Genomic DNA, 14,553 nt, shown 5'->3' on the forward strand with positions numbered 1-14,553 from the left:
ACAGGCCATTCACCTTCTGCCATAGTTTTTCATCTTGCAGTTTTCTATTTTTAGCATTCTATTTTTAGTAGTTTTAGTTCTTCTTTAAGCAGTCATCTTAAAATAAGCTAATAAATAATAAAATAATTTATTAAATTAAATAAATTAAATTAAATTTAATTTATTAAATAATTTAATAAAAAGCACTATATACAAGTTGCTATATGGCAGTTTAAACTTAGCACAAAAGAATAGTGTGTATAGCAGCAACTTACTGCTCTCAATATATACTTTTAATCACGGAAAATTACTTTTCTCTATGTCAGGGTTTGTTTGTGGTGGTGTTTTGTTGTTGTGTTTTGTTTTTTTTTAACCTCTGCTAATGCTGCTGGAGAGCCTACGTGTTCATTCACATATCAAAACAACACATCAACCCAGGCCAAACAAACCTTGGCAGCTGGCATTTTGTGTTAGCAGTAATAATAAATCAATTTAAAGACAGTCTGGAGGCAGCCCAGTCTGGGGTTCCCCCCCCGGAGCATCCTCTTCCCTTGCGAGAATGTTCCACTGGTCATCTTCAGCTTACCTCAAAAAATTAAGTTTGAAGCAATGCCTGTTGGACTTAAGCTGGCAGAAGTAACAATGGTAAAAATGGATGTTGATTATACAAATGCCAGTTGCTGTATTTATATATTTGAGATTGAGGCCAGTGTTTATTGTTTTTTAGACTGATATCCTGGACTGGGAGAAAAATTGATCCCGTTGGTGTTGACTACATCCTCCAAAAGCTGGGCTTTCACCATGCAAGGACTACTATTCCCAAGTGGCTGCAGCGCGGTGTCATGGATCCTTTGGACAAAGTTTTGTCGGTCCTTATAAAGAAACTTGGTACTGCACTACAGGATGAAAAGGAAAAGAAAGGCAAAGACAAAGAAGAATACTAAAAGTATAATGTGACAACCATAATTCCGTTTGATTTTATCAAAGTGTTTTATTATATTTTAAGAATTTAAATATGGTTTAAAGAGAAACCTAACAGCTTTTTGCTACTCTATTTAAAACTTACAGTGTGAGTAACTGTTTACCGTGGTACATGATACCATTCTGTATTTGAAGTTATTGCATGGTGACGACCAATGTATATTCTGTGAAGGAATAGCTGGAACACTGTCAATCTGCTCCTCAGAGTCCACTGTTTTATTATGTGCAATATGATTCCTGCATCTTTAAAATACTTGCGGATTAACTGTGAATTTTCGTAAACTTTATTGGCTGTAACACAAACCCCTCGTTGATGTGACTGGTAATTGATTTGTCAGTGTAGACTTGTGTAAATTTTATATATATATAACTTATAAAGCTGTGATTGCCTTAGTGCTAAAAAAAATCATTAAGTTTATTACACTTGTAATAAAATTTAACTACTGTACAGGGCTTTTTGTTGTTGTTTTTCAACCTCCTTGATTTAAAAAAAAAAAAAAAAAAGGTGTTGAAGTGGAACTTGCCTGGGGCCGGCCTGCCCTCCGCGGGCCCTAGAAAGCGGCGACGCCCGCTCCCACAGCCGGCGCCTCGCAAGCCGTGAGCGGCGGCACCCGGACGCCCCGCTGCCGCGGAGGGGGCGGCGGCCAGCCGGGCGGTGCTTCCCCGGGCCCCGCTCCTGCCGCAAGTGGGTGAGGGCGCGGCGGGGCCCGCGCGGCCGATCCTGGCGCGTGACGCCTCTCGCGGTTTCGGGTGCCGCCCTGCCCGCCGGGACGCTCCGGTTGGCGGCAGGGGAAGCCGACGAGACAGCGTGTGGGCAGGCTCGGGGCCGGCGGCCGTTTGCTGCTCCGGGACCCGCTCGCCTCGGCCGCCTCGCGCCTCCGGGCGGCAGGGCTCTTCGCGGAGGGATCGCTCCCCCGCCACAAAATGGAGGGGCTCGGCGGATGCGTCTCCTCCGCCCCTCAAAGCCTGGCGGTGAGAGGGCTGCAGCTGAGGGGCGGTTGTGTGAGGCGGCGAGTGGGTCCCTCGGCGGATAGAGTCTCCTCTGTGTGTGTTGCGTATCCCTCAGAGCGGCGTCGCTGCGGCTTTGCCGGCCGGGGGGCGCCCCCGCCCCTCGTCCCTCCTTTCCCCTCAGGCGTGCTCCAAGCCCAACAGGTGTGGGTTTTCTCACAGCACTGGGGGAGGAGAGGCGAGCAGGTACCAAAGCCTTCAACTCCAGCGAGCCCTGGAAGCTTGAGAGGGATCAGCTGTGCTGCTTTGGTTTTTGCCTCGCTCCCTCGAGAGCCGGCTAGGGAATTGCCCTTTGAGCCGGCTGCAAGAAGAGGTTCAGAGCCGTATGAAGTCTGGCTGTAAAGCGTGGAGGAAGGCGGTTAACTAACCGGTGAAGTGGCTTTGACTGTTGTGGTGCTGGCTGGAGAAGGGGGGGGAGTGGAAGGGCGCTGGGTCTTGGTTCATTTGCCGTGGTCTGTAGGGAAGCGGAGCGCGAGTTGTTCAAAGTGCTCTCGTGAAATGGCTTAACTAAGAAAACTGGAGTTTGTCGCATGCTTGTAACATCTCATAACTTTACCGTTAAACTTACTTAGGTTGATCAAAAATGACTAGCAGCAGTGGCTGGTTTGAGAGTGCTGGAATACCCACCCTTGACCCCATACAAAAGACGACTTTGCCAGCTCAGGCTCCTAGGCAGCCGCGTTTAAAGAAGCTTTCTCAGTCTGTGACTGTAAGGCCAAAACTTCCACCTTCTGAGAGGTGCAGTGTACCGAAGGTACTGCAAAATCCAGGTATAGTTTTCAGTTTCCACACTAGGAATAATATTAAAATACACTGTTAATGATAGTGGAAGTAACTTTGTGATTTTCTCTTCTTTGAAAGGTTGCAACCCTCAGCTGCTTTTTCTAACTGCTGTATTTTCTTAAGTGACTTCTTTAGCATCTGCTTGAACTTCTTGCTCTTCTTCCTATGGCCTTTCATACCGGAAGTGTGTTAGAGTAAGAGATGTGTTGTAGGGCAGGCTATATAGTCTGCAGTGTTTCATAATTATAAATTCCAAGTTACACATCAAAAGTGCTGTAGAGGTTGCCAAAATACAGGGTATGTCCTGCTGCATGAATTTTCGTAGAGATCACTGAGAGAAGGTTTAACTGCTGTTCCAGATGTCCCAGGATGTATTTTGAATCGTCACTTCAAATAGTTGTATTGAGGTAAAGGCACCTATTTATGAGACTTGGAGATACCAGTTTATTTTAGTTTTTCTTGGCTGGGACATACTTGTGCCTGAGTATACTGCAACCCTGAAGCTGAATATTCCACCCATGCTAGAGCTGATACAGGGAAGATTTAATTTTTTTCTCTTAAATCTAAATGAACACACAGATCTCCACAGAAGTGGACACTGCAGGAAATGTTAATTGGTTATTCTGTAGGAGACCTCCCAAGTCAAAGATGACTGTCCAGATACCGCGTGCTCCTTGGAAGAGTTTGTCGTTCGAATGAAACTTGGAAGTGTGGGTTTGCCTCAGGACTCCTTCTCAGAATTTACAGAAGTCTCCTATGAGTTGACTAAGTTGCTTCACATGGCCCTGTGAAGACCATAAGGGCTCTGTGCTAGGAGAGATGAAATACCCACTCACCTGCTGTCCTGGTTCCAAGTGTGCTTAATGGTGGGTGTGGGGGGGACCTGCAGGGTTAGGATGAGTGTGCAGTGCAGCTCTCGGTGTTTTGTCCTGGCCACCTCAGCCAGAGGTGGCGTGTCTCTATTCAGCAGCGCTCTGTGGGTGGGTTTCTCTTTCTTTGAATGTTACCTCCCTTTTGAATAATGTGTGTGGTTGCTAAAACTTCTATAGTGTCTTATGACAGGGAGTTCCACTGCTTCGTAGTTTTGCGTGAAAACTCACACGCTCCATTGTTTGAATCTGCCATCAGCAACTTTCACTAATCACTGGTTTGCAAAGGAGGGGAAGAGGAGTCTATGTTGTATTTACATGTACTATCTGTCTATATTCAGAGATTAATGGATTTAGTACTCAAAGTAAAAGCTTTGATGCTTTTAAGAGGAGGTACACACTGTTTCAGAATTGCTAGTATTGTTAATGTAGGATTTGGTGCACAGCAATACTGCTCTAGAGTAAATGTTTTTACTTTTTGTTCTTCTAAGGAGCCTCTGAAACGCATTTATTGTAAACAGATTTAAACTGTTGGAGACTGTGTTCAGTTCTTTTCTTAATTTTGTTTCAGAACCTTTTCTTTTGAAAGCAGCCCGTGCACCCCCATTATCAGCACTTCCTCCAAAGAAAGAACTAGAGGCGTTTATTGCAAGATATGAACAGGGAGTAATAAACCCAGTATCTGCCTTGCATCAGTTTGCACAGATGCACCATGCACAACTTGAATTGAAAGAAACTGGTGTGGCAGGTAAATACTTCCTCTTTTCTTAAATAAAATAATATTTGTTTATCCTTGAGATGATCTGAATTTATGCAGTTAGTGTTGATGGCACAAATACAGATGAATTTTTTTATGGTTGGTTGCACTACCCTCTACATATGTTGCTTTTTGGCTGCCCTTTTATTATTGACACAGCTGTGTCTCATAATTAATTACTACAGAATTTGATCAGATGAATTGTATAAGATTCTGGCTGCTGCCAGAACTTTGTGGAAAGTGCATCAAGGGAAAGCTGCCAAAATTCATATGGAAGTGAAAGTTTTGAGTTGTATTTTGCTGAAATTCTTTTTGTTTTGTACTTGTCCTCAGAATGAATGTAAGCACATAAAGCTATGGATAAAAGCACCTTAAAATACTTTCACTAATTGGGTTTGGTTTTTTTCTCCTTTAAAGGCAATATCATAAGGCCTTATTTTGCCTTTTGTGCTGTGGTAGATGGCATTTGCTACAAGACTGGACTGGGAAAAAACAAGAAGGAATCTAAATTAAATGCAGCTAAACTGGCTCTTGATGAGCTACTTAACTTGGAGTATTCAGGGGCAAAGGCTTCTGACAAGTCAGGTAAATACTCAAGCAACATCTAATTAAAATTTGAAAAGCTTGGCTTAAAGGTTTCTTATGCAAAATCTCTGTAGTTTTATTAAATGCTTCTGTATCAGAGCCGCGCTCAGTTTTCTTGAATCCTTTGGGCAGAGCTCTTTGTCGCATGGTTCTGAAACTGGCTTTTTTTCCTTTGTCTTTTGTGTATTAGGAGTTGTGTCAGTTTGTAGCACAGAGTGGAGAATACTGAAGGAATTTATTTATTTGTTGCTGTTGCACTTGATTAGCTACTGACTAGGTAACAGCAACATGAAGTTGATCCTATGTGGTTTTGAATTTTTATGATTAAAAGGTTTCAACACTGAGTTACTACTTTCAAAAGAATTCAGTTACCATAACACTTCTTTTAAGGGTTGCTGCGTAAATGGTTCTATGCTTAAAAGGACTTCAAAATGAGAAAAGAAAACTCTTAGAGAATTAGAAACTTTAACTTACTGGAAATAGTGTGAGATCCATGTTTTGAAATGTAGACTGTCCATCCCAGTTTGAAATTTTGTTAAATTCTTAGAACCTCACTATATTCCCGCTGAGCCCCAAACTCCGGCGAGCTCTGTTCGTGTTTCGAGGATCTATTTCGGTAAGGAGTAGTCTTGTTTTTCTCTCTTGATTCAAATTATCCAGCAAATGCTTGCTTTTGTTTTTTTTCTTTTATTTAATTCTTCTTTTAATACATTTAGTGATCTGTATGAAGTTACTGTTATTTTAAACATCTTCTCTTTGAAGAACACTGTAAGAATTAGTGTCACTAAAGTAGATGTACCATTGATTCTACAAATGCATCTAACTTCAGTAAATTGCTTGAGTTTAAGTGGTGAATTGGTGACAGAAATAGGAACAGCATTTCTGTCCTTACTTGAAATACTGTGCGCAGTAGGTGATCAAAGTTGATCCATATCCATGATTGATTATCATGAATAATAAAAGCATAAAGTGTTTAGGTATTCTGTTCTTTATATATCCATGTCCATCCTGATAATCTTAAGAAGCCCAAAAGTGTGTTTTGATAGTAATGCTTTTACTATGTGTTCAGATTTATAATTGGGCAAGTGTTTGATCATGTCTGGTTCCTCCTACCCCCACAAATTTGTGTCTTGCTGGCTTTTATTGTTTTATTTAGAAGGAAGACAGCTCATGTATCAAAAACTTTCACAAACACTTGAAGCCATATTTAACAGCCTGACTACCGGACATCCTGAGTACCAAAGTTGTGGCCGTTCGCTAGCTGCCTTCATCATTGAAAAAGGTAAGTCTGTTTTGATCGTGAGTATTGGGGAACGGAAAACCTAGGCTGTGTGCTCCCAGAGAGCCTTGATTAACGCGTCCCTGACCTGGTAAATAAGTGTAAAGGTAGCTCTCCTTTGACATGCTCTGTTCTGATGGCTCTGTCACATGCATAATTGTGCTACAGTCATGCAAATATCCAAGACCTACATAAGCATTTCTTTGTGCTGCCTCAAAGAGGAGTAAGGCTGCATAGACCAGTATAGGCCAGAGCAGGTGGATATGCCTTGAAGGAAGCTGCAGCTCATGGAGAACCCACACAGGAGCAGCCTTCTGGCAGGAGCTTTGGTCCGTGGAGAGGACCCCACACTGGAGCAGGTTTTCTAGCAGGACCTGTGACTCCATGGGGGACCAGTGCTGGGGCATTATGTTCCTGGAGCACAGCATTCCATGGAAAGGACCCACGCTGGAGCAGTTCTTGAAGAACTACAACCAGTGGGAAGTACCCAGGCTGGTGTGGTTCGTGAGGGGCTGTATTCTGTGGGAGGGACCCTGTGTTGGAGCAGGGAAGGAGCATGAGGAGGAAGGAGTAGCTGAGACCAGGTGTTAGGAACTGGTGCTTCCCTACACCTCCGTACCACTCAGGCAGGGAGGAGAGCAGTCGGGAGTGAAGTTGAGCCTGGGAGGAAGGGAGGGGTTAGGGGGAAGGTGTTCCTCATTTTGGTTTTGTTTCCTCACTATCCTACTCTAATTGGCAATAAATTAAATTAATCTTCCCCGACTTGAGTCTATTTTGATGGTAAATGGCAAGCAATCTCCTTGTCCTTATCTTGACCTATGAGCTTTTTAATTTTATTTTTTCAGAAAATCGTTTAGGTTGGAAAATACCTTTAAGATCATGGAGTCCAACCTGCTAGGGGACAGCGGGTAGGAGAGAGCACCTTGGTGGGCACTTGGCAGCCAGACAAAGTTAACCCACCACAATCACCTGAAAATCAATGTTTTCTTTTTAGGTGGACAGCATGAAGTTGTAGCTCTGGGAACAGGAGAATATAATTACAGTCAGTGCTTTCAACCTTGTGGAAGAGTGTTGCATGACAGCCATGCCATTGTTACTGCAAGACGTTCTCTACTTAGGTGAGAATGTGTGTACAAATAGGTACCAGTTCTCTTGCAGCCAGTTCTTCTCAGTTTTACTTTTGCAAATGTAAATGTAAGTGCACTTGCATTTTATAGTTAGTACCTTCTGTATGACTTCCAAACCACATGAATTAAGTATGAATGCTTGTGTATTTGTAAACAAAGTAGTGTCTTTAACATTTACTGTTCCGTAACACTTTCTTTTAGATATTTTTATAGACATCTTCTGCTGTTCTATAATGAAAATCCAGCGAGGACAGAGAAATCCATATTTTGCACAGCACCAGGCTCGAAGCTGCTTACCCTAAAGCAAAACACAACTATCTTTCTCTACATGAATCAGCTTCCAAAAGGAACTGCTCAGTTAAAATCACGGGTGTAAGTACCTTGGTATTTTCAGAGACGTTGTAGTGGAAGATCCAGTTTTTTTTGCAGTGACAGACACATTGTGAGTGTGGAAAATAGGGATTGTTACACGTTTCTAAGATGGGGGTTGCTATTATGAACTTTTTTTCATGTTTTGGAAGCATTAATGTACAGGGTGGTAGTGGTAAGTGTATGAGATACAGCTCAACACGACAATGCAAAAAACTTACGTGGGTTACAGCTTCAGGACGATGCTTTGTTTATTACACATATCCACTTACCTGTTAACCCCCCTCCAAAGATACTATTAAAATGCTAATAAATCATTAATTTAACCACTGAGCAAGTGGATGTGGTGACTTACTCTAGTCCTGTGGTGTACAGGATGACATTATAAAAACCCTTGAATTGAAGCAGTAAGCTTCTGCTCTGCTGTGTAGGAAAAAGGTAACGAGAGAAACTTGATGGGACAAACACACTCCTGTTCCTCTGAAAGTTGGGGTTTTTTAATAGTTTTGACATTTAACAGCAGCAGTCACTGGTTTACCAAGTTACTACGAACAGTGTTATTTTGTGACCCTTATAGTGGTACAGTGGAATAATGTCCCTGAAAGTCGTACAGTCATAACTTTATCATATATACAAGACAGCTAGCTGCTTTCATACTGTATTTGGGTGTTCAGAAGGCAGACTTGTGAACTGGAAGTCACCGCCAGTTCATTGCAAGTTGTGCTGACTGAGGGAGACCCTCCTGTTAGAATTGCAGAAGGTTTTAAATCACTTTCAGTGTCATAGCCTGCTTTTACAAGGAAACGGTTGATGAGTCTGGATGCAGTTTGTGAGCTACTCTGTAGCTGACCATAGTTGACGGATCACAGATTCAGCACTTTTCCTCTTGCTTTTTGTCCTTTCTGGTGTGTCCTCTCCTGAGACAAACTCTGGGTAGTATTTGCTTCTAATACAGCAGATTTGCTTATGTATAGAGTTATTTAAAGATAGTTTTTAGAAGGGAGCAACTTGCAAGTAATACATTGAGCAGAAAAATGTGTCCGCTTATTAACAGGTAGTAGTATGTTACTGAAGCCAAAATTAAATGGTTGCCCTGTAATAATGTAGTAAAGCAAAAGCACCTTTGATCATAACATTGTAAGATAGGATAAAATTGGGGAGAGTTAGTTCAAAACTTCAGGCTTTGCCTTCTTATCCCTCTCTAATTAAGGGGGAAAACTGTGTTTTGGTTCAGAACAATCACTGTTTTGTCTCCCTAATGTGTTGCACCTGCTTGTTTTAAATATTTTGAAGTATTGTCGTGTAAGTTATGTTTTAAAGGAGGTGTAACAACCTTACAGCTGCTTTTTCACAAGATGAACAGTCTCCAAGTTAACTTCTGTCATAGTGTAAATAAACACAAAGTGATAGCTTTCTGCAGCATATGCTGATCTTTATTAATGTTTGCACAACTGATGGCTACGATTAGATTGAATTACTATTCTTACTTAAATACTGATTTCGGTATTCTGGTCACTTGAGTGGATGAGTGGGGTGTTTCTAAAATGTACAAATATTGAACATTAATGGGAGGCCCAGATCTATTGATAATTGTTTTCTGAGAAACAGTATTAGATACCACCTTACAATAATCTCTGATTAGAGTATTTTCTCACTGAAATTCATTTTCTTGTCTTACTTTAGACATCTCAATCCACAATCTATATCTGCTTATGAAACTCATGAAGAACTGAGCCTCCATGTTGCTATAGAAGGCAAGATTTACCTAACTGTTTGTTGTCCACCTAAAACTGTTAGAGCAAGCAGTATGTCAGCTAGTGACAAATTAACAAAATGGGAAGTGGTTGGTATTCAGGGAGCATTGCTGAGTCACTTCATTGAACCAGTGTATATCAACAGCATTCTTGTAGGTAAGCTTAATGCAAATTTCCGGTGGGTTTTTTATATGTCCTCATGTCCTGGTTTGATAACATTTTATAAAAAATGAACTAAACCAGGATGGTTCTTTAAAGAATTACAGTAGTTTTCTGAAAAATACTAAGTGTGTATATTTTTTTTTCACTCATCTTTGAAATGCCATAGTGTAAAACTCAGTAAGGCTCGCTCTTTTGTCGTTGTGGCTTTGTTTTAGCTTACTGGATTGCCCTTCCTTTACTACGTATTAGAGCAGCAGAAGAAATTCACCATTGTTTTATAACAAATTAAATTTTAAATATTGAGGAAATATCCAGGGTGGCAAATGCTGTGTTAACTGTTCAGTCAAATGTGGTGCCTTTAAGGTGACAATGTTAATCACTTAACTATAGAAGTGCACAGTGGTGGAAAAACTGCCAGTATTTAACTGAAAATGTCCAGTTTCACCCTGGAGTATTTCACGAGCTCTCCTGGAAAGTCTTTGTTCAGTTTTGTGTTGTACCCGTGATCTGCACCCCTCTCTGTATTGGTTAATGCAAATGTTGAGGAATCAGGATTACCAAGGTGATAGTGAATTCTCAAGATTTTGTGGCAGTCAGGAATACCATACTATTATCAGAACTCATTTCGGTAGCTTTTATTTATGTGGTGGGATTAAATTAATGGGTGCTATCCTGAAGGTTTTCATGCGTTTCGTCCTCTCAGTATTTGCATTGCGAGATATAGTAGACGGATGTCCAAGTTCCCCAGGCATTGAAGACGTAGCAACTTTTCCTTTTCTAACACAGAACTAGATTTTTTAAGTACTCCAGAAGATCTTGTAAGAATTGGTGAATGCCTGCCTGTTCCTTCTGAGGAAGTTTGGGCGCTTTGAAGTAAAAGTGATAGAAAAACTTCTAATATGCTCACTTAAGCGGTATTCAAAGTAAACATAACAACCTATAATGTATTACCCTTCTATTTAATAGAAATTCGGTGACCATTCCTTGAGTTGCTATGGACCAAAATATGTTTATTTAGTAGGTAGTCAGAAATACCTGGATATGGAATAATGTGGGCAAGCTCCCTGGTGTATTTTCTAATCTAGAACATCCAAGTTTGTGTTGCAGCTTCTATTTTAATGGTGTCTTCTGCAAGGAATGTAAAGAGTTGATGAAGAATAATTGTTCCAAAAAGGGGGCACCCAGTGAAAATATTGATGCCTCTGGAGAAGAAACTATAATCAGTTCTGTTCTGCAAACTGAATATTGCAGCTGATTTTCCCAAATATTATTGTGTATATATAATTTTTATTTTATAATTAATTGCTGTATATTAATTTTGTGAAAATTAGCAATAAGTAATATTAATTAGTAAGTAGCTAAATACAGATATTTACTATCTATACAGATATTAACTAATATCTATATAGAAAAATTAATATAATGTAGGCCAGTGGAAACATCTGTGTTCTTAGCTTTTTTTAATTTTTATTAATTTGATGTACTTATGTGTGACAAATCTTGCTTTGTTTAATAGGAAATGGAAATTGCAAGGATACAAAAGGGCTAGAAATAGCTATAAAACAGCGTGTTGATGATGCACTTACATCAAAGCTTCCCATGCCTTATCTGGTCAACAGATCTCATACTTACTTGGTGAATGCTGCACACCCAATTGAAGAAGACTTTAAACAGAGGTTTCTTAGTTTGAATTGGTCATTGTCAGATGCATCACTGGAGATTGTGGATGGGTTAAATGGAAAAACTGCTGAAAGGTTAGAATTTTTCTTCATTATGTTGGAAATAATGTTTAGCCTTGCTGTTTTGTGTTGCTTCATTGGAGTATTCATTATTTAAGCTATGTATGGAGGCCGCTGCATTACCCAAATGGAAGAGATTCTCTCCTGTGTTAGGTAAATGCGTCCCATGATTAGATGTAGTTTTAGAGATCTTGTAACTTTACAGTGAGTACCAAGATACGAAATTTAATAGTTCTTTGAATTGAGATATCTTTATTCCATTGTCTGGTGTAGTGAATGCTTTAGGTTTCATAGTACATAAAACCAGTTAGCATCCTAGTTCAGATGAACTCCAGTTTGAAAACTGATTTTGGTTGGCTTGTTTAAATTCTCACAGCTGCTGATTTGCATTAACTTTGCTCATTGAAAGTGGAAGTAGAATCCTATGATTGTATTCACAAATCATTAGAGGGGAAAAAAAGAACCCTGTGATGATCCAAGCAATATACCTGTAATGTATTTGTTACTGAGTTTTATTATTCTTTTTTCATTTTGACTATAGTTCACCATTTAAAAGTGGCACATACATGGCAAGTCGGCTTTGCAAGGCGGCAATGTTTAGTCGTTTCAGATTGCTTGCTAAGGAAGCAGAACGGAATGATTTGCTTCAAGTTGCAACGTACCATGAAGCTAAGGTGAGCTGGTATGGGGGCAGGGAAGTTTTAGTACGGAGTCTCTTAATGGCCACTCAAAGCTGGTTTGATAGCCAGAGGTGACTTTCTGTTTTGGTGAAAGCTTCACCTGAACAGCGTGATCTCCTTTATTGCCTATAATCTTTGCCCGAGAATGTCTGAAATTGCTGTTTCCAAGTAGAATTAATCTACTGAATTAATCTTGAAACATTCTCTATGAACATCTGCCATGTCTTGTCTCAGCATATGGAGGTTGCTGGCCATTTCCTCACATAAGATAGCTTCACATTAAAAAGGTTGGGGATTTTTTGTTTGTTAGTTCGATTTCAGTCTTACTTTTTGTATTTTGTTTCATACATATCTAGATACTTTTCTACCCCAGCGTAGTCTTGTGCGAGGATTCTTAGGTCATACAGGAGTAGGAAAGTAGGAATCATTCATCAGAAGACAGCATTAGGTCCCAGGCTTTCCGTTGTGGTATAAAAATACAGAGAAATTACTTAAAGGAGCTACTGTGATTCTAAACACAATTCACTCACTTCTGTCCATAGTTGGAAATATGTGGGCTCATCTTACCTCTCTGTACTCTTCCAGATTTCTCCTCTCCTTGGGTCAAGTGATATATTTTATTTCCAAAATTGTTATGTGACACTTGAGCTTTTATAAAGTACATACCTTTTTTTTTTTTTCCCCCCTCCTGTCAGAACATGCAAGAGATCATTGTCGAAATGATTCAAAAACTACTTTAAAATCAAGTGGCTTGCTAATTGACAGGTTGTTCATGTGTTTAGATTTGCATTGAATGATAGCGACTGTTTATTTTCTGTGTAAAGATACTATTGGAACTGAAAAGATGCTGAAAAAAATCATGTTTAACAGAGCAATTCTGTCATCCCAGTAAATGCCCAGACATATCAAAAGAGTATGTTTTTTAGAATCTGTAACACTTTCTATCACTGTCAGCAACTGAGGGAACTGTAACATTTGTAGGTGGTGTTTGTGCTTGTGCATATTATATGCTGGTGGTAAAGAACACAGGTCTCTCTAATCGTCATTCTTGAGGTCTTTCAAGATTGATCTTTCTCTGTCTTTTTTTTTTTTTTCCCCCCCAGATCAAATCTGAATCATACCAAGAAGCTAAAAACTTGCTGCAAAGCTACTTAGAGCAACATAGTTATGGATCCTGGATTGTGAAGTCTCCACATATCGAACAGTTCAGTGACTGACTGTGAGGCAGATTGTATGTGAAGTCAGTTTGGGTGATTTCTTTCAGTAAATTGTAGTTCTGATTAGTAAAATGTTTAACGGTAGAGTTCATATTTGCTGCGAGAAAATCATTCCAGAGCTGCTTCTTGTTGATTTAAATGCAGTTACTAAACCATCTGTAACAGTTCAGTCTTTTCCAAAAGTTGATGTTTTCTCATAGGTAGGAGTATCTAATAGCTTTGAAAACCTGTTTTGTTTTGCCCCCAAGTGCCACCTCATTTCTGCTCCCTCACCCCCACCACGCACCCTGTGGAGTTATTAACATGTTTTTTCCTGTTAGTTTCAGGATTGCTGTGTATTGATTTCTTCTTTTTCCCCCACCTTTTTCATAACTGACAAGAAAAAAATAAATCAGTAAAAGTTGGATTTCTTTAAAAAAAAGTATACCAATGTGAGAATCACTTGCAGAAACAAAAATTGGCAATCTGTGCTTTATCTGTAGGCATCCTTTGCTAGTCATTTTAAGATACTTGCTTAGCATGGTTTGCCTTGTGGTGGCTTGTAGTTTGCTATATATTGTTGGTGGTAGAAGGGTTAAAAAATAATCTGTGTACTTCCAAATGTGAAACTTTGAATTACCAAGCTGTTACTGACCTGTTTTGTGACAATCAGTATTTTTTGGGAGTGGACTGAAGCATTTTAAAAGTGTCAAAACTGTGAAGAAAAAATAGTGTGATGTAGTACAGAAGTCACCAGAAACAAGGTTCCTTCAACTTTCATGGGCTGCCCCAAAAACCATCAGATGTTAGTGCTCCTAGATTAGTTGGACTCCTCCACACACAGACTACTTTATCACTGTACTGAGGAGTCTTCACAAAACTCTCTGCATGCATAATAATTTGAAAAATGTTGCCTATGGAGAGGGAAGTTGCTTTCTTATAAGTTACGGTAAGAATATGGTAACATTGGGATAATGTTTAAAAGGATGTTGATAAGTAACGTGGTTGGGTTTTGTGTGGTGGTGTGAAATACTAGTATATTTAAGCTAGATAGTACACTTTCGTTACGTTACTTGATTTTTTGTGTATCATACAAGTGTGGGAAGCTGTTAAGTTATGTAGTGTTTTCATACATCAGTAATAGTATAGTTAATGCTGTAGTGGTGGTGTTTTGTTGTCTTTTTGTGGCACATACTCCACATAATATTTACTCCATGTAATGTTTCCTTTCTAAGAATGCTTGGGAATGGCTATCATATTCCAGGCTAGAGCATAGTGTGCCTTT

General features: G+C 39.9%; 2 protein-coding genes across 2 annotated transcripts in view; both read left to right on the forward strand.

Moving 5' to 3' along the window:
- The window catches only part of BLTP1 (bridge-like lipid transfer protein family member 1), a gene marked incomplete at its 3' end in the record, with an annotated part of 123,471 nt that extends 122,548 nt beyond the window's left edge, over positions 1–923 (forward strand). Inside the window, exon 86 of the mRNA XM_081999640.1 lies at positions 707–923. Within this exon, the coding sequence (XP_081855766.1) occupies positions 707–923 (217 nt within the window). The remainder of the gene's footprint in view (positions 1–706) is intronic.
- Positions 924–2,551: 1,628 nt separating this feature from the next.
- Positions 2,552–13,576, forward strand: ADAD1 (adenosine deaminase domain containing 1; the record flags this gene model as incomplete). Its single annotated transcript, XM_081999603.1, has 11 exons — positions 2,552–2,738; positions 4,192–4,368; positions 4,795–4,962; positions 5,510–5,578; positions 6,119–6,244; positions 7,236–7,359; positions 7,570–7,740; positions 9,421–9,647; positions 11,170–11,407; positions 11,934–12,066; positions 13,176–13,576. 11 exons carry the CDS (start codon positions 2,552–2,554, stop codon positions 13,287–13,289), a joined length of 1,734 nt encoding a protein of 577 aa, XP_081855729.1. The 3' UTR covers positions 13,290–13,576.
- Between the last annotated feature and the right edge of the window lie 977 nt (positions 13,577–14,553).

The sequence above is a fragment of the Phaethon aethereus genome, assembly GCF_964289735.1.
Source record: "Phaethon aethereus genome assembly, chromosome: 4".
Lineage (NCBI taxonomy): Eukaryota > Metazoa > Chordata > Aves > Phaethontiformes > Phaethontidae > Phaethon > Phaethon aethereus.